This window comes from Electrona antarctica (assembly GCF_951216825.1).
Source record: "Electrona antarctica genome assembly, chromosome: 6".
NCBI classification, from domain to species: Eukaryota; Metazoa; Chordata; class Actinopteri; order Myctophiformes; family Myctophidae; genus Electrona; species Electrona antarctica.
The window spans coordinates 13,386,469-13,412,856 of record NC_136811.1 but is presented as its reverse complement, the minus strand read 5'-3'; the positions used below and the strand labels follow the sequence as shown (position 1 = coordinate 13,412,856).

The 26,388-nt window shown below is 42.2% G+C and overlaps 3 protein-coding genes across 5 annotated transcripts in view; 2 read left to right on the top strand and 1 right to left on the bottom strand.

Moving 5' to 3' along the window:
• Positions 1-9,200, top strand: part of zyx (zyxin) — a 31,855-nt gene extending 22,655 nt beyond the window's left edge. For all 3 annotated transcript variants that reach the window (XM_079503547.1, XM_079503548.1, XM_079503546.1), the window contains exons 7-10: positions 658-827; positions 3,383-3,561; positions 4,519-4,639; positions 6,489-9,200. In XM_079503547.1, coding sequence (XP_079359673.1) covers positions 658-827; positions 3,383-3,561; positions 4,519-4,639; positions 6,489-6,602 — 584 coding nt within the window. In that variant the 3' untranslated portion in view covers positions 6,603-9,200. The remainder of the gene's footprint in view (positions 1-657; positions 828-3,382; positions 3,562-4,518; positions 4,640-6,488) is intronic.
• A 751-nt stretch (positions 9,201-9,951) lies between these two features.
• On the top strand, positions 9,952-20,776 carry kel (Kell metallo-endopeptidase (Kell blood group)). Its single transcript, XM_079504167.1, has 18 exons — positions 9,952-10,123; positions 10,539-10,947; positions 11,141-11,422; positions 11,928-12,046; positions 13,426-13,650; positions 14,032-14,097; positions 14,230-14,415; positions 14,820-14,980; positions 15,062-15,179; positions 15,972-16,067; positions 16,654-16,752; positions 16,831-16,908; positions 17,162-17,265; positions 18,123-18,212; positions 18,631-18,698; positions 19,133-19,293; positions 19,618-19,707; positions 19,921-20,776. The coding sequence occupies exons 1-18, from the start codon at positions 10,088-10,090 to the stop codon at positions 20,059-20,061; spliced, it is 2,529 nt and encodes an 842-aa protein (XP_079360293.1). The 5' UTR covers positions 9,952-10,087; the 3' UTR covers positions 20,062-20,776.
• A 983-nt stretch (positions 20,777-21,759) lies between these two features.
• Positions 21,760-26,340, bottom strand: emg1 (EMG1 N1-specific pseudouridine methyltransferase). Its single transcript, XM_079504397.1, has 5 exons — positions 26,118-26,340; positions 25,744-25,845; positions 24,224-24,365; positions 22,468-22,676; positions 21,760-22,253 (listed from the first exon to the last, which is right to left on the bottom strand). Exons 1-5 carry the CDS (start codon positions 26,265-26,267, stop codon positions 22,140-22,142), a joined length of 717 nt encoding a protein of 238 aa, XP_079360523.1. The 5' UTR covers positions 26,268-26,340; the 3' UTR covers positions 21,760-22,139.
• Positions 26,341-26,388: the final 48 nt, after the last annotated feature.

Below are 26,388 nucleotides of genomic sequence, written 5' to 3'. Positions count from 1 at the left end.
AGAGATGTTTTTATAACACACTCATTTTTCCAGATTACTTTAAAGCTTTTAATCACATAGAGATAAAGAACACTTTATTGTCTATTAAATCTTGCTTAAAATTTTAATTTTATCTTTGGCACACTGGCAGTCAGTTATACAACAATAAAAACAACATTACCGCCTACCAGTACATAAAATACACAAATGCAGTAAAATACTATATACAATAAATCATAAATCGTAAATAATCATGGTCTGAGGGGACTTATAAGACCCTATTAAAAAACATCAAGCTGGCCTGGGCCGCGGCTGAGCGGTCCAATCACATTACTGTACCCTATCAAATAAAGGCAAAAAAGCCATAACAAATATATTAAAATGAAATCAAGCTCACAAAATATCACACACACCAAGACACTTTTCTTTTTCTTCTTTTTATTTTTATTTTATTTTTTTACATTTAGAGGAATACTTTTCACCTACAGTATGATGACATGCCTCCCAAAAAAGAGGACATCCGGCTGAATGTGTTTAATCCGTCAACAACTTCCCACTTTCACTTCCACAGTCAAATGCAACCATTCTGTGATCATCTGTGGCATGCAATAAAGTGCTTGAAACCTGTCAGTGGGCATTGTGTCTCACTCGCCCCCCCCCCCCCCTTGTCGCCCCCAGAGGTCTGTGGGAGGTGCGGCGAGTCGTTGTCCCGCACCCAGCCTGCGGTGAGGGCCATGGACAAACTCTTCCACTCCACCTGCTTCTGCTGCATGATGTGCCATCGCCCCCTGCAGGGCATGCAGTTCTATGACAGGGACAACTCACCGCAGTGTGAGGACTGCTACGTGGTGAGGATACACATTGCATGCACGCGCGCACACACGCACACGCGCGCGCACACACACACACACACACACACACACACACACACACACACACACACACACACACACACACACACACACACACACACACACACACACACACACACACACACACACACACACACACACACACACACGCATATCCTAAGAGTGCCGTCATCCCCATCTGTGATTCCAACATGGCAGCTAGTTTCAGCTTCAAGTGGGTGCATTCGGTTTGCAGTACACAGTACACAGAACAGCACTCCCATGTGTTTACAAATGTGCTTATAGATTTTCTTTCCCCCTTGGCGACAGTCCAACAATTTCTTTCATTGTTGGACGTATGCGGTCGATATGACCAAAATAGGCATGCAAGGTTGAAAGTGGTTACAAATCAGGACACGTCGATATAGATCAAAACTTTCAAAGAAATACGAATAGGGCTTAAGAAGATGTTAAATAAAATAAAGTTTAAGGATGACTTTATATTTACTTGTTTGCTTGTTAAATTTACAATTGTGGGTAAATGTTATTTTCACATACATTCTTAAATCTTAATTTAACATTTCTATCTATCAAAAAGTTATTTGTGTTTTCTTAATACAAATCTGGCATCGGTCGGGCTGTAATATTCTTTTATAAAGGCATTAAATGAATGCATGGAATTTATTAGTATCTGTTACAACACGTACTGTAGGGAGCTTCATGCTGGTTTATTTAGCCTGCGGGTGCCTGAAGGAAGTTGCTTAAGTTCTTCCTAGCATAGAAGACTATTAGTCCATTTTGACCTGAGATCAGATTCTAAAAATGTATTCTACATCCTGACAGTTTTCTGAAAAAGCTATGTTTCTAGGTCAGTCGTTCTTCGATTTTTCAAAAATAGCAGACCTACAAACTCGGTGGCACGCTATGAGCTTGTAGATCTGCTATTTTTCAATAGCTAAAGCATAACATAATGCTAACACCAAAAGGGGTTCCCACCCAAAATGGGTTAGTCACCAGACTTTAGGTACTGTAGGTTTGGTGGCTCCCAGTCCGACATGTCCATCTATTTAATTCCTACAACGGTCAAACAAATAAAAAACAAACACATAAATCCACTCCACTGCAATACAAGTTTGAAATAAAAAAAAATGGAAATGTCCGACAATTCTTTGAAAATCTACAAGCTCACAGCGGGTCAGCGTGAGCTTGTAGAACTGCTATAAAAGAAGGGAAAAAGAGAACGGAACATTTAAGTATTTAATAAATCCAATACAGATATTTTCTTCAAACTTGGACGGCAGGGGGTTGATTCCCTGCACCACAGAAGACAAAAGTGCAAGGAATTGACACTGTGATTGTGTGTGTTTGTGTTTACGCTCGGTCAGTGCAGGATAATGCAATGACACTGTGATTGATTGTCTGTACGGTATGTGTTTATGCTCAGTGCACACTGCAGGATAATGCAATGGCACTGAGATTGTGTGTATTTGTTTGTGCATAGTGCAGTATACTGTATCGGGTGTACCGTATAGTCGTTCGTTGCTGATGGTGTGCTCCTAGTATCTGTGCCTTATCTGCTGTTCTGCCTCTGGGGACTGAATTTCCCCGGCGGGATCGATGAGGTTCTCTATCTATATAAGAGATAAGCAAGTGGTGTGCGTGTTACTTTGTAGTTATCTTCAATTAACAATTGTGGCCTCTCGCCCCCCCCACACACTGTTCCATTTTAATACAGACTCAATACAAGGGTTCCACAGTAGTATTAGTACCACACACACTACAGTTTTAAATTGGCACCTTGGGCTCAGCAGCACTGCCCTGGAGGATTGTAATCGTTTTCCAAACAACCCACAGTATTTTCCCCTACAGGCCCACACCCAACTGGGATAATGGGTTCAGCTAGATTTACTTTTTTATCGGGCACATCGCTTAAATGTGTATTTTGTTTCCATCGTTTATTGTTTGAAATTCTTTATTTAGGAATACCCCATTGAGATATAGTATCTCGTTTTCGAGAGGGTCCTAACTGTACAATCAATACAATACAAAACACAAAAAAAGAGAAAACAAAAACACAAACAAACAAAACACAAACCTTTCCCGCATGATCGCAGGTCCGTTGTCGTTAAAAACACTGAATCACTTTTCTGATTGCAGTAAAACCATCGATACCAAGTGTTTAAATTAACAAAAAAAATAGACCAGAATGAACGAATGAATAAATAAAAAACTATTATCTAAACTATAAAAAAAATCTAAGATTTAAAATATGAGGATTGGTTTTTGATTGATTGAATACTTTAATAGTCAGAAATGTGCACAAGGTCGGAAATGAAGGCTAAAACACCCAAAAGTCCTGGGGACCTGTTTCCATTGTGACGTTCTCCTGTATATAATGGACAAAAATAGCCGATCTACAAGCTCGACCTTGTAGTTCGGCAATTCTTCTCCCCTATCTACAATCTTGTGAGGTTGTAACTGTTGGTACAGAAGACTACATAACCCCCTAATGCACCCCCTCCACCCACTCCCCTGTCGTTGAACCTGTCCAGAACTCTCTGGTGGTGTGCTCACGGTGCGGCGAGAAGATCACGGACCGCGTGCTGAAGGCGGTGGGCCAGTGTTTCCATTCCCACTGCTTCCGCTGCAGCACCTGCGCCTGCAGCCTGGAGGGGGTGCCCTTCATCACCGACGACAACAACAACCCTTACTGTGTCCAGGACTACCACAGGTACCCCCCCCCCCCAAAGATATGTCTTCATGTTGGAGAAGTTTCTCTTCTTTGGCTGCATTTCACTTCTTCATACATTTTTTTATCACCGATGGGGATATGTTTTATATCTGCTTTTGGTCAAGGCTGAAGTAAATACACGTGTTTTTAGTTTTTAATGATTAAATTACACACACACAAAAAAGCTCACCTAAAAGCTCACAAAGAAACGCAATTTGTAGATCTGTTATGTTTGCTAGTTGTCGTATGAATACAATTTACAATTTAGGCATTTAGCAGACGCTCTTAATCCAGAGCGATTTACATTAGGCAGGAACAAAAGTATGGGAATACCTCACATATATAAAATGCATTTATCAAGAAACATGCGTAAGCTAAGAACGTAACTAGAACATATCTATATAATGACACTATACATATTAACTATACATATATACTATACTATGCTATACATATGTACTATGATGTGCTATGACTATATACAATGCAATTATTGTGCTGTCTACATGACATGCTATAAGTCTGTTTCAAATGCTATCTAAGTCTAAGAAGTGCTGTCTAAGGGGGTAGGATAAGTGCTATGGGCCATGATGGAGTCTGAAAAGGTGGGTCTTCAGACTACGGCGGAAGATTGGGAGTGATGCTGCAGTTCTGATTGCAACGGGGAGTGCATTCCACAGTTTTGGGGCCAGAAGGGAGAAGAGTTTGGGACGTGTGGAGCGTTGTCCCGGCGTTTTTAGTGAGGGTACATATATGAATACATATATACTGTAGGACCCATCCCCCCTCCCCGCCTTTTGTTTTTCCTACTTTCTAGTGTGTGTGTGTGTGTGTGTGTGTGTGTGTGTGTGTCTGTGTGTCTGTGTCTGTGTCTGTGTCTGTGGTGTGTGAGAGAGTCAAAGGAATATGTGAATGGAAGGTCACTCACACCCCTCCCTGTCTCCCCGTGTGCTCCAGGCGTTTCTCTCCCCTGTGTGTGAGCTGCAATGAACCCATCATTCCTGCTCCGGGCAGCGAGGAGACGGTCAGAGTGGTCGCCCTCGACAAGAATTTCCACCTTAAGTGTTACCGCTGTGAGGTGAGACAGTTACCACGTTTTAACAAAGTCTCTTTAAGAGTAGTCAGTTATGGTGGCACCATCTTGGTACATTCCACATACAAGAGTTCCGTCTCTTGAATGGGAACTCGCCTACATCAAATGTTCAATGACATAAAGTCTATGTTTGTCAGATTCTCTTCACGGCATACCGACGGGTGCATTGATTAGCCAGTTTTGTTGGCATTTTAGTTTTTGGTGCCACCATTTTTAGCATTTCAAATGTTTCCATTCTAAACTGAGGGATTGCTGCATAATATTATAGGAGTGGTTTTCAATGCTTGTCATATCAAGGTCCATTATTTATTCTGCGTTTGAGCCAACCATTTGATGAGATTTAGCTTCCCAGACCTTGCTGTATTGATGTGGTACCATAGGAGAGACAACAGGCTGTGTTGGCTGTTGTGTAGACTGTAAATTAAGTAATAATTTAACTCTTGAGAGCGTAAAATAACATTGCGGGACCATTTGGTATCATTTTACACTCAAGAGTTAAAGATCTATAAGGGTCCATTTGGTTAGAAACTGCATCATTTAGAGAACCACTGCTCTAGTCTAGTATACTGTCTTTTATTTTTTATGGGTTTTTTTGTGGCTTTCGCCTTTATTTTATATTTTGTATGGAGGGACAGACAGTAGGCTGACAGGAGACGGGGAGAGAGATGGGGGGATGACATGCAGTAAAGGCCGTCGGGATCGGGAGTCGAACCCGCGGCACACTGCCAGACTGGATTGCCAGCCAAGGTGCCTGGACCGCTGAGCCACGGCCCAGGCCTATACTGTCTTTTATTGTAGAATGTGGGTGTGGAATGGATTTCATCACAATCATATTAACCACTACTTTGGGCATGTCATTATAGACAAAATCCTTCAAAAATGTCTTCATAGATCGAAAAAATAATAAATTGTAGATCTACAAGCTCACAATGTAATACAACAATTCATCAGTCCAGCGTCCTCTTTTTCCGGCTACAAGGAGAGAAGCTTAAAACCCTAGAACATTATTTTTCTCAAATTCTTTGCCTCCGATGACCGGTATGCATTTTGTATGAATTCCTCTCACAGACTGGAGAGGAGATCAATATTTTAAAAGCCTTTTAGTTCTTGAAAAAGAACACGTCATTAAACTCTTAGTTCTCAAACTTGTTGTCCCCGGTGACTGGGGAAATGTTTCTCACAGACTGGTGTGGTGAGCTTATCATTATTTAACAAGCCTAATCAGTTTTAGAATGAGAACATGAAATTAATCCGGTAGTCAACACAATGTTTTCAACAATAACCTTGAACTTGTGAAATAAAACATTTTAATTGGATGGACTTGCGTTGTTATATAAATATCTGTCTCCACGTCAGATAGTTATTATTCTTGTCCGTATTTAATTCTTCAAGTTGTAAACTTTAGAGGCGAGGTCTCTAAAACGAATATACAGTATAAGAATGAGATGTTGCCTGGGCCATGGCTCAGTGGTCCAGGCACCTTGGCTGGTAACCCAGTCTGGCAGTGTGCCGCGGGTTCGACTCCCGATCCCGACGGCCTTTACTGCATGTCTTCCCCCCCCATCTCTCTCCCCATTTCCTGTCAGCCTACTGTCTGTCCCTCCATAAAAAATATAAAATAAAGGCGAAAGCCACAAAAAAAAAGTTTTTTAAAAAGAAAAAAAGAATGAGATGTTTACGACAATTTCATAAATCATACATGAAACATGTCATGAGATGATTTCTGCGGTCGGATCTGTGCTGGTTTCTATGTTCGATTTGATAAATGAGGGCCCAATGTGTGCCAGTGTGCAACGGCGTAACCCAATAAGTCGTTCTCCCTGCTTTGTTGTAGGACTGCGCGCGCCCCCTCTCCATAGAAGCAGACGCCGACGGCTGCTACCCGTTGGACGGCAGAATCCTTTGCATGAAGTGCCACACCCAGCGAGCCAGGCAGGCCAAGCAGTGATTAGCGGAACCGGCCATCACTCAAAAGTCCAAACTATATGAACCAAAACTCAAGAGCACAGGATCCATTCAGCTGCCATTTTTGCCTATGCGACAGGGCTTTAATGACTCGCAGGTGTGAGTGATCACGTTGACGAGCACGTCGACCGAGTATGAGGGTGCAAGTGCAAAAAGAGCGCGTTTGCATGATGCCGATACATTGTAATGTTCTCTCTCCTTCCCCTCTTCGGTGCAGAGGTAATGTACTGCACCGAAAAAAACAGACTTTCCTCTCCTCGCAAATCTCTCTCTCTTCTGCTTGGCCTTCTTGTTTCTCATACCAGCCTATAATTCCATGGCCCCGTTCTATGTTTACGCTGAATCTCCCAGCAGAACTTGCACAAGACCAGCTTTGTCAAAAGAGCAGCCACATCAGTGTCCTTTCCTACTCGCCCTCGCCTCGACTCCCCGATAGACGGCGGCTTTATGTTGAGGTGTACTTTTGTCCATCCCCTCTCTTGCCTGTCAGTGTTATGAATGGTGAAAGTGGGGGGAAATAATATTCGTAATCACTAACCTATACTAAAGTCAAGTGTGGAAGCCCATTTCTGCCACTGAATAAAACGTATATATGTATCTTTTTCCTTTTAACCCATACGCAACTTCATGTCTCTAATGGGTGTTTATTTTGCAGTTGTGACTTGTTTGTCTTCTCTTGAAATTTCCTACTCATATTTGTGAGAGTTTTGTTTTTAATTCTGACTTATAAAGTCATAACTGTCTCTCAAGTCTCAATACAGACCCTTTTAACTTTATTTAGTGACAGGACAAATCGGCTTCCATACTAAATAACAGGGCACAAGACTTTTCGACTCTGGTTGGCTGGTAGGACAGTACACCTTTATGCCTGTTTTATACTTAGTCGGTGTTGTGCACCGAAAATAGCTAGATCTACAAGCTCATAGTGTCTTGTTGTCCGTCTATTTCCGGTGTGTGACATGGCGCGCAAAATCAGGCAACAGCCCAGTTGTAGTGCCTGCAAACCTCTTGCTTATCTGCCTACAGAGTGCTTTCTCTCACCGCTTTGCTCTCACAGCATGGCATTCTATGACCTGACTGCAAAAACAAATAAGAAAGAAACTGACCAAAACAGTGAATGTCGCTCTTGTTAGTATTTTATCTTTGTGTGATGTGAATTTGTTGAGTTATTATACAGTAGGCATGCCCCGGTGACAAATGACTTTGTAGTTGTTGTTGCCCCTCGTCGTATGATCACACAGCCCGAGGGAAAGCCGAGATCAAACTGATGGTTCTCTTGTGAAAAGAATCTGAGGCTGATTTTAAAGCGCTTTAAAAGTATTTTTGCATGTTATTGCCATTAAAAACAAAGAGAACAAAGTTAAGCACAGATTCCATTCCAATGAGCTCATGTTGTTAAATGTAAGCGTGGTACTGTAAATGTTGGCTGCCCGGCTGGAAACAGGACCTAAATAGATCATTGCACAGTTCCATATTAATGATGCCTTTTTTGGTGAAATAATGTATGGAAATGTATTAATATCCCTTTTAGTCTCAGAATGACGCTAATGTCACCGCACAAGATACATTCTGTGAAAGGTCGCATTCGGAAATAGCGCACTGAGCGCACTGTGCAATGCAAACTAATAGGCAAGTGCGCTCCGGTGTGGTATTTCCGAACGCGCCCATTATGGAGAAATACAGTATGCTGTAATGATGACTTGCTGGAAATTGTTTTTCTTTTTGCTGGCATTTACGGCTCTGAATTGGAGCTCAGTATTAAGTACATAATTGAAAACCCTACTGTAATGTCACCTTAGAACCTTTGTTTTCCTTGCTCCACGGTTACCAGAATCGGTCGAATACAGTTTGTCCTGACAGTAGAGAAGCACAGTCTAATAGCATTGAGCTCTATTCCCACATGTGTCAGCCATTTATTGTAAAGTGATCAAACCCTCCAAAAATGTATTTCAATTTTGACAGTGGATGTTAAAACCAGTGTCTGTTATTGTGGCATTCACTCACTGTTTTTTTCTTCTTTTTTTGGTATACTATTTTTTTTATTTTGTGTTGTGCACAGTATATGGGTCATGTTCGTTTTTTGATATTATCCTAGTGAATACCACTATTTTCCATTCATCTATTGTACTTTTGCGTGTTTATCTGTTATACTTCTTCATCAGTACTTCATCGGTTACATTGGCAATGTGCCTTCTCCAGCTTTTGTATTCCATTGTTGTTTTGTATTGAGCCTGTGCATTCATAGTTATTCATTCCTTTCAAATTAAAAATTCCTATGTCTTCTCAGATTAATCCTGATTAAGCAGCATTTAGGATGGCTAACAGAACATCCGAACCCTATGGCCAAATGTGACTTAGCATTGCATGCTAGCTGTGTTGTTGGTGGTATATCCTGTTTTTAGTATTAATATCACTGTTAACTTTATTTTTAATTTTTTTTGTTGCACAAACTCATTTGTGACCATGACTTTATCATCACAGCGTGCTCACATTTTATGGGGCCTTCACAGTTGCATTTATTTAAAATTGTCAAGTGGTATTACATTCATTATAATTGCCTTGTCTTTCCATATAGTTCTCTTTTTATTATAAATTCCCATTACATTTGTGTGAATGTGTATTTGTTTACGGTTAAACATGCCTTCATTATTTACCTCCCTCCTTTCGTTGGGCTGTATTAGGACATTTTAAAAAATAAACTGCTAATTGCCAAAATATCTGCTGTCTTTCTTAAATTAGTTAAACCCACATGTTAGCTAAATGTAATCCGTGTGTGGGATTAGAATTATAGACAAAGCATAGGAAATGTGTGGTGGTGTTTTCCGTCACCATATTTTGTCTTCCTCTCCTCACAAAACATGTTATGTTCAAGGTCAAGTGTCAAGGAAGGAGACCTGGTGGCCGTCACGACCCCCGTCCCCCCTATCAGCTCACACCAGCCACGCGTTCCACTGATAGTGACTACAGCAGACGTATGTGTGTGTGTGTTTGGTTCCAGAAAAATAAGAGGGCTCTCATAAAGTAGAATTCATGAGAGCTCTCATAAATTAAATTTTCAAGCTAAAGTGCAACATTATAGATGTATATATTTATATTCAGACAACTACATTGTTTAAGTTAAGCACTTTGTAGGTCCCTTAAATAAACTGAGAAAAAACATTGAATATTACAGCTCTAAGTAGCCTACTTTTGAGTTAACGAAGGCAGTGTCTCCTGACAATATGCTGAATACAGCACACAAGCCAAACAACCATCTGAAACAGAAGCATATAGTGTTGGTGTAGGCCAGGGGGTCCTGAAAGGAGAGGAGAGCCTGAGCCATACCCACTTATTACCCAGGCAGGTCCTCCTGTTTATCAGGAGGAGAGAAGTGAGTGATTAAAAGAGATTAGTGACAGCTGCCTGACGGAGGGAGCAGAAAGAGGACAAAGTGAAAACATCAGCAGTAAAAAAAGAAGCCACCAGAGCATGCAACCGACAGAGATTCAGATGTCCCAATCTAAAGTGAGTGAAAACTCCAGCCTGAGGCAAGGTTCTTCATAAAAGACTAGATAAACCTGATTTTGTTCACAAGAAGCATGACCCAAATGGGTCCCTTCTTACTCCATGAGTTAATTTGTTTAGTCGTTCAATTATATTTGAATAAGCATAAATAGCATTTTATGTATGTGATTGTCATGTTGCCAAACTTTCTATAATGCAAATTGCAATTTGTTTAATTGTTTGATAAAATCTTGAACATTGTAAACAAGTAGCTGAACTCCACTGTCCATAATGCCATGTGTTTTTCAATCATACCATGCACGGTGATGGAAGATGCATAAAAAAGTGATACCATCAGCAGCAGCTGCATATAATGTTCTCTGCAATGTGCTACAATGTATGATAGTTGCAGTGTTCACCCTATACTCATTTCCAGCGTCAGTCGTTAGTCCAGCTATCGTCACAGCCAGAAGCTGAGACCTCATTTCTTCAGCCACAATCCCACCCCCAACCTTCCAGCCTGCAGTCCCAGCAGCAACACCACCAGCTACAGTTCGAGCCCGTCTCCCAGCAAGCACCTCAAGGCCTCCCACCTTCTCAGTCAGCGCTCCGGCCCCACACCCATCTCCATCCTCCCCAGCCTGCGGAGCGGGCCAAGTCTGTGTGGACAAACCATCGAAGACTACTACTCCTCCTCCTGGGATCCTCCTTCTGTGCCTCCATGCTGGGCATGGTGTACTACTCCCAGCACCAGCAGAAAGCCCTGACGGACAGCAGAGCAATCAAACAAGGTGGAACAAGTACATCAAGCTACCCAGAAACGCAGCATCCCAGCACAACCCAAGGTGTGCACACAAATATTTGAATGTCCGAATATTGACGGCAGTCTCCAAATTTGATTTAATTTTTCTATTTATGTAAAAAAAAAAAAAAAAAAAAAGGTGGACCTCAACACTCATATATTTTATTAATCTAGTATTCATTCATTTGAGCTTGAATCCCAGCACGTCTAATATGAGTCTTGTTCTTTGCCCCCAGTCACTCCATGTCTCTCGCTGGCCTGTGAGAGGGCCTCAGCCCGCCTGTTGGTCGACCCCTTCAGTCAGCCATGTGCCTACTTCCTGTTCACCTGTGGCTCGGACAGACCCTCGCCAACCGCTAAGGGGAGACAGCGAGGCAAGGGAGTGCATCAACATCATCAGAGAGATGTACGGAGAGAGCGGGAGAGAAGGACGGGAAGGAAGAAGGGAGAAGACACAAGTCGGGAGAAAAGATTGGACAGAAGAACTGCACTGCTGCAGTATCTCAGGGAGATTTTGGGTACAAGTCTGCAATTGTATTTATTTGAAGAGTAATCAAACCCATATTGTGTGAAGCATGTCCATCTCTGGTAAAAAAGCAGGGTATTACACTGGCCAACTGCTGATGGTGTGGTGCCAGGTGACAGTGGCACCACACGTTTTAATAGCCTTGATTTTCACCATTAGTTGTCAGGCTTCACACTAATTTGTGTATGGGATTTGGTAAAACAATTGTGGTCTGTGTGGTCTTGTTGGTCACAACCTTTTGTGTACGTCATGTTTCATAGTTGTTGAGGCCACACGCGTAGTCGTAGTCTACTTTCGGTAGCATTTGTATTGTGTCGTTATTAAAAATTGGAAGGATATATGCCACCTGTTCAGAAGCTCCAGGCTGTGAATGCACGCAATATTCAGGTTCCCAAACAACGTTTGCGTGATCATGACTTTAAGGAAGAAGTTCTGGAACAAGGCAAAGGGAACTCTAGGTGACTTTTTCTTCATGTCTTACTGTGTCCCTCTGTCAGAGGAAGAGAGCTCGTCTGGTTCAGCTGTGCTCAAGGCCAGAGGATTCTACAGTTCCTGTATGGACAGCAGGTCTATAGAGACTGCTGGAGCAGAGCCCTTCTTCTCGCTCATCCAGAAGGTGAGCACATTATTATTCACCATGGAAATGTTCAGCTATCAGTGCATTTACTTCCCCCATACACTCAGAATGTGCTTTAATTTGTGCCTTGATTCATCCGAATGTGGCTCAAGAGGTAGAGCAGGTCGTCCAATGATCCATGGGTCGGCGGTTCGAATCCCGGCTCCTCCTGTCTACATGTCGAAGTGTCCTTGGGCAAGACACTGAACCCCAAATTGCTCCCGATGTGCTGGTTGGTACCTTGCATGGCTTCCGCCGCAATCGGTGTATGAATGTGTGTGTGAACGGGTGAATGTAATGCACAATTAATCTATGTAAAGCGCCTTGGATAAAGGCGCTATATAAATGCACCATTTACCATTTATCCAGGTAAAGAAAACATAGCACGAATGTATTTCTAAAACAATTGAGGCCCTGCTTTTCACTTCATGCACTCGCCCCAAGGAGCTGCCCTTCATAGCCATTAGCCACTATACTGACATGATCTGTGTAGCACAACTGATGAAGATAGGCGTGAAAGGGATATTTCACTTTCAAATATGTTTAAACTTCAAACTCCATCTTAACCATGTTGGATTCATTGAAAACACCCGTCCTTGGTTCTAGTGACCTTCTAATGTGAGGGGATAATTTTTCCATTACTCTTACATCTTAATTGTAAGTGTACTATCCCTTTAAAGTCAATACTCAAGTACTTGGAACAGTTCATTTTCTCATTGACTTTCCACACCGCTACCATTATGTTGGCCTTTGAGCAGTTGCCATTTAACATTGGCAAATAAATAATGTGCCTTGCTCGGGACATGAGAGATGATGAGAGAGGAGACTTAGTATTACTAGTAATCATATTTCCCCTCTTTAGATGTTCTCAGCCACAAACTTATTTTGCTAACCTCTGACTCTGTTCTGTTCTGTGCCACATCTTTCTATCTGCCTGCTGGACTGGGACCAACTCCTTTTACAGTTTCGAGCAGATATAACTTTGTGCCATCAGGCGGGCAGAAACCATGGTGGAAACCAAGAGCGCCTGTGATCTTCCAAAATAATTTACATCTGCCAGAGTCATGACTTGTTTCGTTTGGTATAATTGTTTCGTTTATTTTGGTATATCCCCATGTTTTATTCCATCTCGTAGCACGACTGGTAAGAAGACTTGATTACTCAATTCGACATTTAGGTTGGGGAACAAAAACAAAGAGGGGCCAAAGCTCAAAGCTGAAACCTCAACCAGAAACCACTTTCTAGAATTCTGTAGTAGACGTGGCCTCGACTTTCTGCAAGCTCAACGCATCAATGCTGCGATACTTATGACTCAAGCTTGTAGAGCTGCTGTTTTCAGCCTTTTTATTTTTCCCCATTTTGTGTTTCTTCATGTGTAGCTGGGTGGCTGGTCTGTGTCGGGTCAGTGGAATCAGAGCGACGTCAACTCCACCCTGAGCCTGCTGATGAGAGATTACTTCACCTTCCCTTTCTTCAACCTCTATGTGGGCAGAGACCCAAGTGACCCTGACCTCTATGTGGGCAGAGACCCAAGTGACCCTGACCTCTATGTGGGCAGAGACCCAAGTGACCCTGACCGTGGGAGCGAGAAGAAATACATTCAGGTTAGAGCAAACCAGTGGTTCCACACAGTGGCCAAGAACCATATGTTCACAACTGTGCTGTTAATTCCGAGAAATCTCTGCTTTCTTGGTTTATCTGCCAACTCTTGTGAGAGGCCGTTGGAAAACTTGTTCTGTTGTTTGTGTGTGTGTACTTTGAAGAAAGCTTTTCGGTCATTACATTGGACCCTATAGTATCCCTATACCAGGGCAAACATTCTGTGAAAATAGCAGATCTACAAGCTCACAATGCATCACAACTTGTAGATCGGCTATTTCCAGCAAAGAGTTTAAAAAGCGGAAAAAACAGATCTACTAGTTTGCTTAAACACAAGTGTATTTGTCGACAGAGCGTCTGCTAAATTGTAAATTGTAAATTGACAGATTGACCAGCCAGACCTGCTGATCCCCGTCCAATGGAATAGCAAGTCGGCGAGGAATTATGCACAGGTGGCCGTATCCCATAATAGCTCCAGGAATTATTCAGCACATTTCCATTGCATATCCAGCCATCTTACGCTTATACTATCTTCCCATCAACCCCTATGTTTCCCTTAACGCCGTCCCTCCTCCATCGGCCAGAACGTGCGTCTGTTCCTGGCGTCCTGTCAGAGGTACCTGGCTCTGCTGGGCGCTCCCTCCAGCACCCTGCAGCACGTGGGCACGTTCATGGCTCTGTCGTCTGAGCTGGCTGTGGCCGCCGCCCCACTGTCCCATCGTCTGCTGAAGGGTCAGCTCTATCAGCGCAAGACCATCAAAGACCTGCAGGTGCATTCCACTCAGTTACTCTGTGTTCAGACCTGAACCACAATGAATTATACCAGTGGTTCTCAAAGGACCCCCATCTGAAAAGATTTTGTGAATTTATAGTCGACATTTTTTCATATTTGTTCCAAGATATTTCAAAAATAGCAGATCTAAGCTCACAAGGCATTGATGCGATGCAATGTGAGTTTGAAGATAAGCTATTTTTTAATAGCTGAAATATAAAATTTAGTGTTAAAGTGGTTAAACTGATTTGATAAATTAACACATTTTCCTGTGGACACCTTTAGTTGGAAACCCCTCAAAGATCCCTGGGGGTTCCAGGACCCCCTGGAATTGCAGTACATATACTGTGACTAAATTCATGCTAACTACATAAATGTATTTCTATGCAACTGTGTGCACAGGCTCATGCCCCTGCCATTGATTGGCTTGGCTGTCTACAGACTGTGTTCCATCCTCATCCAATCAGGGAAGAGGACCCTGTCCTACTGCATAACTTGCCTTACATTGAGCAAATGTCCCGCATCGTCAGCAAATGGCTGAACAAGCATGAATTGCGTAACAGGTATGATTATGACAAGACATAATTATGACACCCACTCACAAGGAATTTCTTTATTTTTACTGTTCCTTTTGCTCCCTCTAGTGGTCCCCTTCATACCTACATGGTTCTCAATCTCCTTCACACCTTCATACCTGCCCTGGACTCCAGATTCATTCAGACTGAGTATAATCTGTCTGTGGCTCTGGGAAACACAGAGGAGGTACTTTTTAATAAAACATATTATTCCAGAATTAAATCAGTCCATTAGGCAGCTGTAGCACAGCATCTGGAAGACTGGAAGCTTTCGGGTAAATAAATGCTTTAAAGGGATTGTGACATAAAGATTTTCTTTTGTAATTTTTCTTAATTCATTTTTTTCTTAAAGTTTTCTGAGCTCATTTGCACCCAAAAAAACCTGAACTTTTAACATTCAGTAGATTTTCTGTGGTCTGGGGTTTTCTGGCTCAAACAAGTGCTCTGATTTTCCTGCTGTTTGTGATGTCACAGCCTGCAAATCCCATATATGTCAATGGGACTTGCCAGCAGATGTCACTGTTTTGACTGTTTTCATTGGAGCTCAAAAGGCTTCCAAACCCCAGAGAAAACTCCAGGCCACAGAAAATCCACTGAATATTCAAAGTTCAGGTTGTTTGGGGTGTAATTGAGGTCATAAAACCTAAAAGAAAAACGAAAAATAAAAATAAATGAAAATTAATGTCATGAAACCTTTAATCAGTTAAGCCCAGTGAGCCACGGCTTGCAGTGAGCTCTGCAACATTCTGTCATTTCTGAAAATGTTTAATTGGTTGCATTTTCTTTTCTTATGTTTTTGCCTATAATGACCCAAAATAGGGATGGCAGGGGTGCGGTTAATCTGATAGCTTGTGTTTATTTGATGTAGCGCTATCTATGTTCCCAGTTCTCAGGTATTAACCAATGAATGTGGTTACATTTATTTGTATGTGGACATAAATGTTTGCTTAACTTACGTCCAATCTTCATTCCTCACCAGGCCGTCCCTCGTTGGAGAAGCTGTGTTTTGGAGACGGAGAAAGGATTTGACACGATCCTCACACACCTACTCAGTGAGAGGACCGCACACACAGAGGTACAGTCGCACACAAAATGAATCAGCCATGTGTCGTCCTAATATTTCTTATTCTGGGCATGTCTTAATCATAGGCAAACATAGCCTCACAGTGGCCAGCCAGGCTAAGGCAAACATTCTGCAAAAATCAGACCTGTCTGAAGTGAGTGGTACTGTACTGTACTGTACTGTACTGTACTGTACTGTACTGTACTGTACTGTACTGTACTGTACTGTACTGTACTGTACAGGCCCTCATCCCTGGCCTGTGTGTGTCTGTGTCTGTGTGTTAGGCTGTGCAACAGTGACACTTGGTGGTGAACAAACGCTATAACGCTATTTTCGTGCTCGGACACAGGGACACAGGGGAAGACCCAGCCACACACACAACTGTGTATAGGAGTGGTTGCACCACTCAAAAATAGCAGGTGTACAAGATAACACGTTGCGTTGCAAGCTTGTAGATCAGCCTGTTTTCGGTGAAGAGATTTGGTGTAGAGGTTGAAAACGAAGGGGACCAAGAATTGAGCCATGGGGAAACCGCGGTCAATGAATTTTATATATAGGGTTTAAATGAAATTTCAGGTTGACTTTTGTTATCCTACAGGCAGAGGAGATGATTCACAGTATCTTTTACGCAATAAAGTCCAAATTGTCTGTTCTCAAGTGGAGCGATGAGAAGTCCCGTCTGCTTGTTATGAATAAGGTAAAAGTTGAAATGTTGAGATTTTTGAGACTGTACTTTATTGCTATATCTAATATTCAACAGCTGTCTTCCCTCCAGGTTCACTCTTTAACTCCACGACTTTGGACTAAACCTCAGATCCCAAGTGAAGCTGAACTTGACCAACTTTTTTCTGAGGTATTATAATATGCCAGAAGTTTTTATTTTTTATTTTTTTATTTTTACATTTTTTAGGTTTATGTACTAATTACAAGTCACTGATGCATTCAGCACTGTACAGCATTCAAATATTAGTTTGGAATCTCAGTCATGCACTGTTGTCAAACCAGGAGGCTCTTTACACACCTTGTTCCAAAACTGTAACTCTACAGGCTTGGCTATATAGAGGCTCATTGCTGATACTGCATGTATTCTCTGCATTATTTTCTAGGTAACAATCAGCGAACAAAGCTATTTTGCCAACTACATCCAACTACTGTCCCTGCAGCAAAAGAGACGCATCAAACTCTTCTCTCAGGGCGAGGAGGTTGACATGTAAGCAGTTCCGTTCATTCCAGTCAGAAGAGAAGAATCACATCTCAAAATGAAAACTATGATCTTCAAGAACTACCCTATACCCCCATTCTCCTTGAATTATCTGTCTCCCATATTGCCCTCTGCTAAAGCCCTTTTTGTCAAACTTAATTTTTTAGTATTTTAAACATTTTTAATGTCCCAATCCTAGTTCTTACCTGATCTTTCTAGGATCAAATGAATTGGGCCTGCCCATTGGTCCAACAGCTTATTATTCTGAAAGTCCAATAGTCAGAAAGGGCCATTAGGTTAAGGCGGAAGCACATTGTCGCGTCAAAAACGCCTAGTCCACGTGTCTCTTCTAGATTTTTAAATGGATGGTGCATGGAAATGATGCTCACGCTTGGCCGACGCAGCAAGTTGAAGCCACGCGCGAGCGTCATTGCCATCCACCAGCTGGAAAACGGGAAGAGACGCCTGCTCTCTGCGTTTTCTTGACGCCTATTGCCACGTATATGTGCCCTTAGTGATAACATACTGTTGGACCAATGGTGCTTCAGAATAAGTTCTTGATGGCATGGCACCAAATGAACATGGACCCTTTTCACAGATGTATCATAAGTTGTAGTTAAATAGTATAGTATGTTTGATTTAGGTATGCCAAAGAGCAAACGCTGACGATAATCAATAATGTCATTGCTTGTTAGTTTTTTCAGCTGTGTTTATCCAACACATCTACGAAAAGGGTCCAATGTCTGGACTATGATGTGACACTATTGGTTGTGCAAGGATTTCAGGCTCATTCTATGATTTATTGTGTGAATTGTTGGTTATATTGATAAATTTAGCATTCATTTTATCTTATTTTTTTTCTTCAGTTTATCTGTCTCACCATTAATCCTGGGCAATGAGCTCATCTTTCCCATGGGGATGTTTGTCCCTCCCTTCTTCCACCCAACACATCCCAAGTAAGTGGTGTATTCATACAGTTGGGTGCCACCGATATTGTCCCTTATCATTTGACCCATTTAGGCCTGACCTCAAAATTTAAAAAAATCCTTCTAAATCCTCCAGTTTTCTGAAATAAATATTTTCACGATTTTTCAAAAATAGCAGACCTACAAGCTCCACCGAGTGGCGCGCTATGAGCTTGTAGATCTGCTATTTTTCAATAGCTAAATTATAACATAATGTTTAAAACACCAAAAGGGGTTCCCGCCCAAAATGGGTTAACTGTCCTTTTGCGCAGATCACGCAAACCTCAGCAAAAAGAAAAGGACAATATCGATGGCCTCCAACTATAGATTGAAGACCAGTGGTCACAGTGGTCCATTGTACAGTATACAAATAACGCAACACTTAGCAATTCATTTTGTTTTGAAACAGGGCAATGAATTATGGAGTTTTGGGTTCTCTGATCGCCAAAGATATCCTCCATCTTCTTCTGCCTGACAGTAAGTGAAACAATCCTTTCTGTAGAGTAGACTGCCAACGATATCAAAGACCACGAAACCTTAAAACGGCACTCAAGGTTTATATCCTATCATCCTATGCAGACCACACTATTTTTGGGATGGAAAGAAATTGATGGTGGATCATTCTGTGTACTATATACGAGTAAACTTTTCTTATGACCTGTGACATTGAAAGCTGTTTTATTGTACCTGTAGTACAAAAGACTCGCACACAGACTCGCAATTGATATTTATTTGGAAAGAAGTGAAGACTGTGTGAGAGTACTTTGTTGTCTGTTCTCTGTGTCACTCTAATCTGTACAAATATGAATTCTTCCTCATCATTGTACATATTAATTCATAATTGTATATATATTTAAGGTATTTTACTTTGTTCTCTGTGAAAATGGATTAATTGTGTGCTTGTACTGTAGTTGACTCTCAGAGTGAGACGGTGCAGGCTGTGGGGCAGTGTGTGTGGGATCATTACCTCACTGTAACTGAGGGACCAGGGAGGGTTGGAGCATTTTCTGTGTCTGCAGCTCAGCTGAGGGAGATCTGGGTGCAGTACTCTGCCCTACAGGTGGCACTACAGGTCAGTAGAGTGATGGTCCATCGTCATTATTATTCTGTCTTTAGTTAACCTCAATTTAGACACTCAAGTGGTCAGGCCATGCCCAGCGTGAGGACATCCCATAAGGCTATACAGTTTTTACATTCAGTTATTAAAATTCTCCTCCTAAAAATATAAACATTCTCCTCCCAAATAAGATTTTCACCCGATTTCACTCACAATAACCTGGCCATTGCTGGGTGCCCGAAATGCTGTTCACTACACAGCACAATTCCACAGCCCAGCAATGCCGGCCAAGCTGAGGCTTGTTTGGGCATAAAACCCATCTGTGTTTTGTTTTCTCAGGCTTATTATGAAAGACTAAATAAAGATCCAGATGACACTTCCCTCTCTGGTCTCTCCCACACTCATCTATTCCTCACTTCATTCTCTCAGGTACTTTAATAATACTCCGATGGCAAATCAAATAGCTATAATAGCCGATCTACAAACTCACAATGCAATGTGGTGTTGTGTAGGCCTACTTGAAGATCAGTTATTTTGACCATTGAAACATTTTGAATGGTTGAAAGTAGAACTAATGAATGTTCCTTTTTTAATTTACATTTTTTTGTCTTCCTCTTCACCACTGCTTCCATTATTTTTCAGATTAACTGCGACTCTGATCCATATCGTGAATTCATGCCGTTTGAGCCCTCCTTCTTGATTACTGTCTTCTGTGCCAAATCCGGACTGTGCCCCACAACACTGGAATGTAATAGAACTCAGCAACATTTACAGGAATGTTGAATTAAACCCTAACAAAGTTCTTCACCGAATCTTAGGCTATGTTCAGACTAGTAGCCCAAATCAGATTGTTTTTCTTAACTCTCAATGGCGAAAAAAATAGGAAAACGGAGGATAAATAGCCGATCTAACAATGTCACAACGCTACACATTGTGAGATTGTAGGTTGGCTATTTTCGGCAAGCGACACCATGTGACAGTGTAACATAAGCATTACTCATGCCTATGTCATTGTCTCATGTGTACAGTAAGGTACAAGGATATATCATTCCTACTGTAGTTAGGAAGGTTACATCCTATCACCTTGTTAGGAAGGATACAGCGTATCCACACTGGAGAAAAACCTTTTCACTGTAAAACAGATGTTACCACAGCAACCAATGCCCATACAGTAGGTCTGTGAAGTCTGAATACAAATCCAATCTGATCACTTGCATATAACAGCGTGGACAGTCGGTCCTAAAGATCGGATTTGAGATATGAATCGAAGTCTGAACAAAGCCAGATTCCACATCAATCTCTTTGGTTGCCTAACAAAATGTAATTTGCTGCTAAAATATACTAAAACTATATACAAGTAGGGTTGTTTCAGTATTGTCCGAAGCTCTGTAATGCGACATACTTGTATATTTTGTGTTATGTTACATTCATGTGTATGACTCGTTTGCTATTTCTATAAATAAAGTATGGGTGACTGGGGGCTCAACCAGTTGGTACACTGATTTTGTGGTTTTGTAAGGACCCGGCTCAAATCCAACTCCCGGAGTCTTGTCTCACATGTCCTCAACCCCCCCCCCCCAAAAAATAATCCAAAATAACGTTTAAAATAGTAAACACTGACAATGAACAAAACCTTAAACTCTATTGTAAGTGGATGTTGCAACCTGCAAGTGATGTCTTCACTGGCAACTGGCAAGATAATGCTGGTAAAAGGGGGAGATGGGAGCGGAGAGAACTGAATCATGCAGTCACACTTTCAATGCATGATTGATATGGCTCGTAGGGCTGTATGGACAGTTTGTATAACCCACACAGAAAATGTATGAGGTACAAGGCCTCGACTCCAATGCAGGACATGGTAGCACACATTGAGAAATGTTGGCTCCACGCTGTCCTGAAAAACAATGGTGGCCCTCTGCCCAAGTATATTCCAGCTGATGCCAGCAGCACCCGCCCTGCAGATTAAATCCTGTTTCATCCATTGTATTTGATCTCCTGCTGCTCTGCTCCAGCATCCAAGAAACACATGAGCATTACTCTACTATAAAAATAGACCTTTGATTTACTGCATGTATAATGTACAAAACAAGGTTATTCAGTACATCATATTGTAATGCTTTCCAAATATCAAATTAGTATATGCTACATACATTTCCTCATTGAACAGCAGAACCCCCCACACCGGACAATTATTGCAAGAGTAGAGAAAATATCTTGTAGACTTATATTCCCACCCGACGGTGGTGACCTGTTAGTTGCCCACAGGCAAATAACGAGGGATGGATGTGGGTGGGTCTGCCCTAGCTCTGGTCCATAGCATTAGTGTTATTGAATTGTACACGATATACAAACCTATCAGTTCGTTTTATTTTTCCCCCAATTAACCTGATTTATTGTGTATTGGTACTACAGTGTCATAGTTCCAAACATAACATTTCTAATGCATACAAATGTCAGCAGTTTGAGGAAAAACCCAATAACTCAACTTTACAATTTAATATTGTTCATTAATGGTACAAAAATGATTATTCTGCAAAGGAAAATGAAAACTGGGCAAATATACACATGCCACAAAAGAAAAGGAACATAAGCACTGGTGAACCACAGGATATAAATTATATTCTCAAATCTCCATCCAATCCATGTGGTATCACTTGCCAAACCCGCCCGATTCACACTTGGTTACGCGGCCGTGTCTCACAACGAACATCTAGCCGATCTACAAACTCACGACACGTAGGATTGTAGATGGGCTATTTTTGTGCACGACACTGGTGTGCAACTAAGTATAAAGCAGGCTTTAGTCCATAGAAAATAGTGTCAACTGTCCATGCAAGTGAACAGTCTGTACAAGATGTCCATCACAACACTCCCCACACTTCCTCGAACGCAGAGCACATCTTGGCGCAGGTCAGCGCAGCCGAGAGAGGGTAGTTACTGATGGACACCGTCTTTTCTGTGTAGTCCACATCCACCTGTCCAGGATGGACAAAGTCAACAACACTAGCAGGGGTGTATAATTTGATACGTTCACTGTAACTGAATATACTCACTCAAGATGCAATATTTTCACTTCAAAAAAATATTGCACTTCAAATAACCCAAACTAATGCTTGTAATCTGTAAATTACTTCTGACATGGCATGAGTATTAGCATTTTCTCGTAAGCATGAAAGAACCGGTTCTCACCGCTCCATGTGCAAAGGCTCCAATCACGATAGCCGCAGGTCCATCCTGAGGCACCACAGACCGGGCGTTGACCGCCTCTCCTGCAGCGAAGGACGTGCAGAGACGAACACAGCCGGGGGGCAGGTGGTCCGACACAGGGTTCTTTATCATCTTAAGCAGCTTCACGGGTCCATCAGAGGCCCTCACACTCAGTTTGTGCAGCAACTGGACTAGGAGGGTGAGGCACAAAGGAATTATGTACAGTCAAACTTCTATCAAACTACATTTCTAAAACATACAAATTGTGCAGAAAAACGAAAGATATAAGCAGAAGAAAATACAGATCAGAAACATGGAACTATCTTATTGTTTGTTGTCTATGTATTTACCAAGTACATTTGCACAATGCACATGTAACTATTAGGAGCAGGGGGCAAGTCTTGAAAAACACCCAGGAAACAGTTGGGGTTCAGTTCAGGACACTTTGCACATGTAACTATTAGGAGCAGGGGGCAAGTATTGAAAAACACCCAGGAAACAGTTGGGGTTCAGTTCAGGACACTTTGCACATGTAACTATTAGGAGCAGGGGGCAAGTATTGAACAACACCCGGGAAACAGTTGGGGTTCAGTTCAGGACACTTTGCACATGTAACTATTAGGAGCAGGGGGCAAGTATTGAACAACACCCGGGAAACAGTTGTGGTTCAGTTCAGGACACTTTGCACATGTAACTATTAGGAGCAGGGGGCAAGTATTGAACAACACCCGGGAAACAGTTGGGGTTCAGTTCAGGACACTTTGCACATGTAACTATTAGGAGCAAGGGGCAAGTATTGAACAACACCCGGGAAACAGTTGGGGTTCAGTTCAGGACACTTTGCACATGTAACTATTAGGAGCAGGGGGCAAGTATTGAACAACACCCGGGAAACAGTTGGGGTTCAGTTCAGGACACTTTGCACATGTAACTATTAGGAGCAGGGGGCAAGTATTGAACAACACCCGGGAAACAGTTGTGGTTCAGTTCAGGACACTTTGCACATGTAACTATTAGGAGCAGGGGGCAAGTATTGAACAACACCCGGGAAACAGTTGGGGTTCAGTTCAGGACACTTTGCACATGTAACTATTAGGAGCAGGGGGCAAGTATTGAACAACACCCGGGAAACAGTTGGGGTTCAGTTCAGGACACTTTGCACATGTAACTATTAGGAGCAGGGGGCAAGTATTGAACAACACCCGGGAAACAGTTGGGGTTCAGTTCAGGACACTTTGCACATGTAACTATTAGGAGCAGGGGGCAAGTATTGAAAAACACCCAGGAAACAGTTGGGGTTCAGTTCAGGACACTTTGCCATTAACCCATTTAGACCCGAGGCCGATTTTAAAAACGCCACCTAAAACCTAACCTAAGGTTTTCTGAAAACCTTCAAATTCGCATTAAAAAATATAAAAAATGTTGATATACGAGACACGGAAGTGTATGTGACACAGAGGGCGCAGCCGGCATGAAAGGTAAAACAGCGTATAGGTTAAACGGCCAGTTGTGCTGTAAAAGTCAAAGTCAATCAAGCAGATCTAGCATCTCGCAACGCTAGATTTACTGGATTTTTCAGCAAAGATATTTGGTGTCAAGAGTAGACTAGAGAAAAAGGAGAGGGTATAGACCCTGGGTTACTCTGACTGGTTAAAGAAGTATAGATGGGTTTAAGACACCTTTCACAGTCGGCACCACATCATTAGTAATGGTTTAAAAAAACATATATCCAACATACCCATGAGGCCACAGAAGCGTGGAAAGGTTCTTGGAATGCGTGTCTGTGGGTTGATCTCTATCAAGGCATTCTTCTCTGTGTGAATATAAACCTGCAGCAGACCTGCCCTGTTCAATGGGCTGTCCATCAACATGAGCAGACACTGGTGGAAGAGCAGAACAAACAGGTGAACACACAGTAGCTCCAAGTCCATCTGAGGACTTCTCATTCTCCAGTAATAAATAAATCAATAATAAATCAAATTAATATTGTGTGCTAAATTATAATTTGGTTGAAAGAACACTCTCCCATTCTCATTCTCCAGTAATAAATAAATCAATAATAAATCAAATTAATAATATGAATACATTCTCAAGCATTCCCATTCCTTTCATAGCAATTCTGACTATGACTTCTATGTTTATGTGAGCCTTAACCCTACATTGACGGGGTCACCCAGGAGTCTACTTGGCCAACCCCGTTCTACAAGCTTGTAGATCTGCTATTTTCCCAGAACGTGTGATGACATGCCCAGAAACAAACTGGTCAGGCTCCTACTTGATCTAGCCCCCCGAACCCACCTCACCCCTGCCCACTTCGACAGGCTGGAATGGCTTAGGGTCGACGACAGAGTACAGCATCTTGCAATGGGTCTGGTCCACAAGATTCGATACACCACCAAGATACCCATGTACCTGTCTAGATACTTCCTTAATGTTAACGAAGTCCACACCCACAACACCAGAGGGAGTGCAACGAACCATGTACAACCCAGATTCGGCACAAACAAGGGACTAAATTCTTTTCGCTCCTATGCCACCAAAATGTGGAACGCCCTACCAACTGTCATTAAGACATGCGAATCCCTTGACTCCTTCAAAACCGCTCTCAAAGGGCACCTACGGATGGCTGCAATTCGAAACTGGCCCCCGTAAAATCTGAATCCCCCCCCCGCCCCCCCCTTTTTTCCCCTCACTGTATATATTTCTTTTCCCTTTTTACCTCCTTTATGATGAATTCCTGTTCTGTCTATAGAAGTGTCTATTTGTACGTCTCTAAATGTTTTGATGATTTGAACATGGTGGACCCTATTGGAAACAAGTGTAATGCTTAATTGGGTCGTCCACTCACAGTTAACAGCCTTTGTATTGAGTTTGTGCTTGAAATGTACTGTAATTCTGCAAACTGTTAATAAATTCTTCAATCAATCAATCAATCAATCAGAATAGGAATGCCAGGGTTCACGCTGGTAAGAAAAAAGAATACACACTTCCCTCAAGTATACTGTTATTACTGTAGAATATGTTATAGTTAGTGATTGGTACTTGACACAAATGATGCCCGGACGGTTAGCTCAACCGTCTGGGCATCTAGGCTGCTGAGCCAGCCTGACGGCGTGCCGCGGGTTTGACTCCCTCCCGATGGCCTTTGCCGTGTGTCATGCCCCCCATCTCTCTCCCCATTTCCTGTCAAATTACTTTCAACCTGTCAATAAAGGCAGAAAAATCCCCCAAGAAATATCTTTAAAAAATCCTACCAACCTGATGGGTGATGTCTGGTCGTATCTTCCCTGGATTCCTCCCACTCTTGATAATTATACCTTTGTGCTGGTCACAGTTGAGGAGTTCAAATGATTTGCCAGCCTGTAGAACATAGAATAGCAACATGTAATTTTGTCTGATTGCAAAGTTTCAGAAAATGCCGCCATTTTCAGAGTTTAAGATATATATCTTGTGCATTTTGCGTCACAAATAGCTTTACATCCCCAGCTTGGTATAAACTTCTCTCTCAACAAACACACACACACACACACACACACACACACACACACACACACACACACACACACACACACACACACACACACACACACACACACACACACACACACTTATATATCCTTTTCTTCTTATACCTTCACTGTCTCTAAGGACGCTCCTTCCAGGATCACCACCAGTCTCTTCTCCGTCATGCGGCCGCGGTGGTTGTTGTGCACTTTGGCTTGTTTGGGTTCATATTCGTCTAAATGCTCCAGACCACGTTTGAGTCCGTTGCCGTCTGCCATGTTGCTTCTCCTCCTTTCCTCCTGCTGGTGGTCCGGCTTCGATCGTCGCGTGACATGTGCGTCAAGTCAACAGAGCGCGTGCGTGTGTGCTTTTTCTAGATTGGTGTGTACGGGCGTGCGT

Coding starts and splice junctions, on each gene's coding strand:
- kel (XM_079504167.1), top strand. CDS start 10,088: ATGCAACCGACAGAGATTCAGATGTCCCAATCTAAA. Junction 12,047..13,425: donor TCTTCTCGCTCATCCAGAAG/GTGAGCACATTA, acceptor CTTCATGTGTAG/CTGGGTGGCTGGTCTGTGTC. Junction 15,180..15,971: donor CTCTGGGAAACACAGAGGAG/GTACTTTTTAAT, acceptor ATTCCTCACCAG/GCCGTCCCTCGTTGGAGAAG.
- emg1 (XM_079504397.1), bottom strand. CDS start 26,267: ATGGCAGACGGCAACGGACTCAAACGTGGTCTGGAGCATTTAGACGAA. Junction 24,366..25,743: donor GACCAGACATCACCCATCAG/GTTGGTAGGATT, acceptor CTCTTCCACCAG/TGTCTGCTCATGTTGATGGA. Junction 22,677..24,223: donor ACGCTTCTGTGGCCTCATGG/GTATGTTGGATA, acceptor TCACCCTCCTAG/TCCAGTTGCTGCACAAACTG.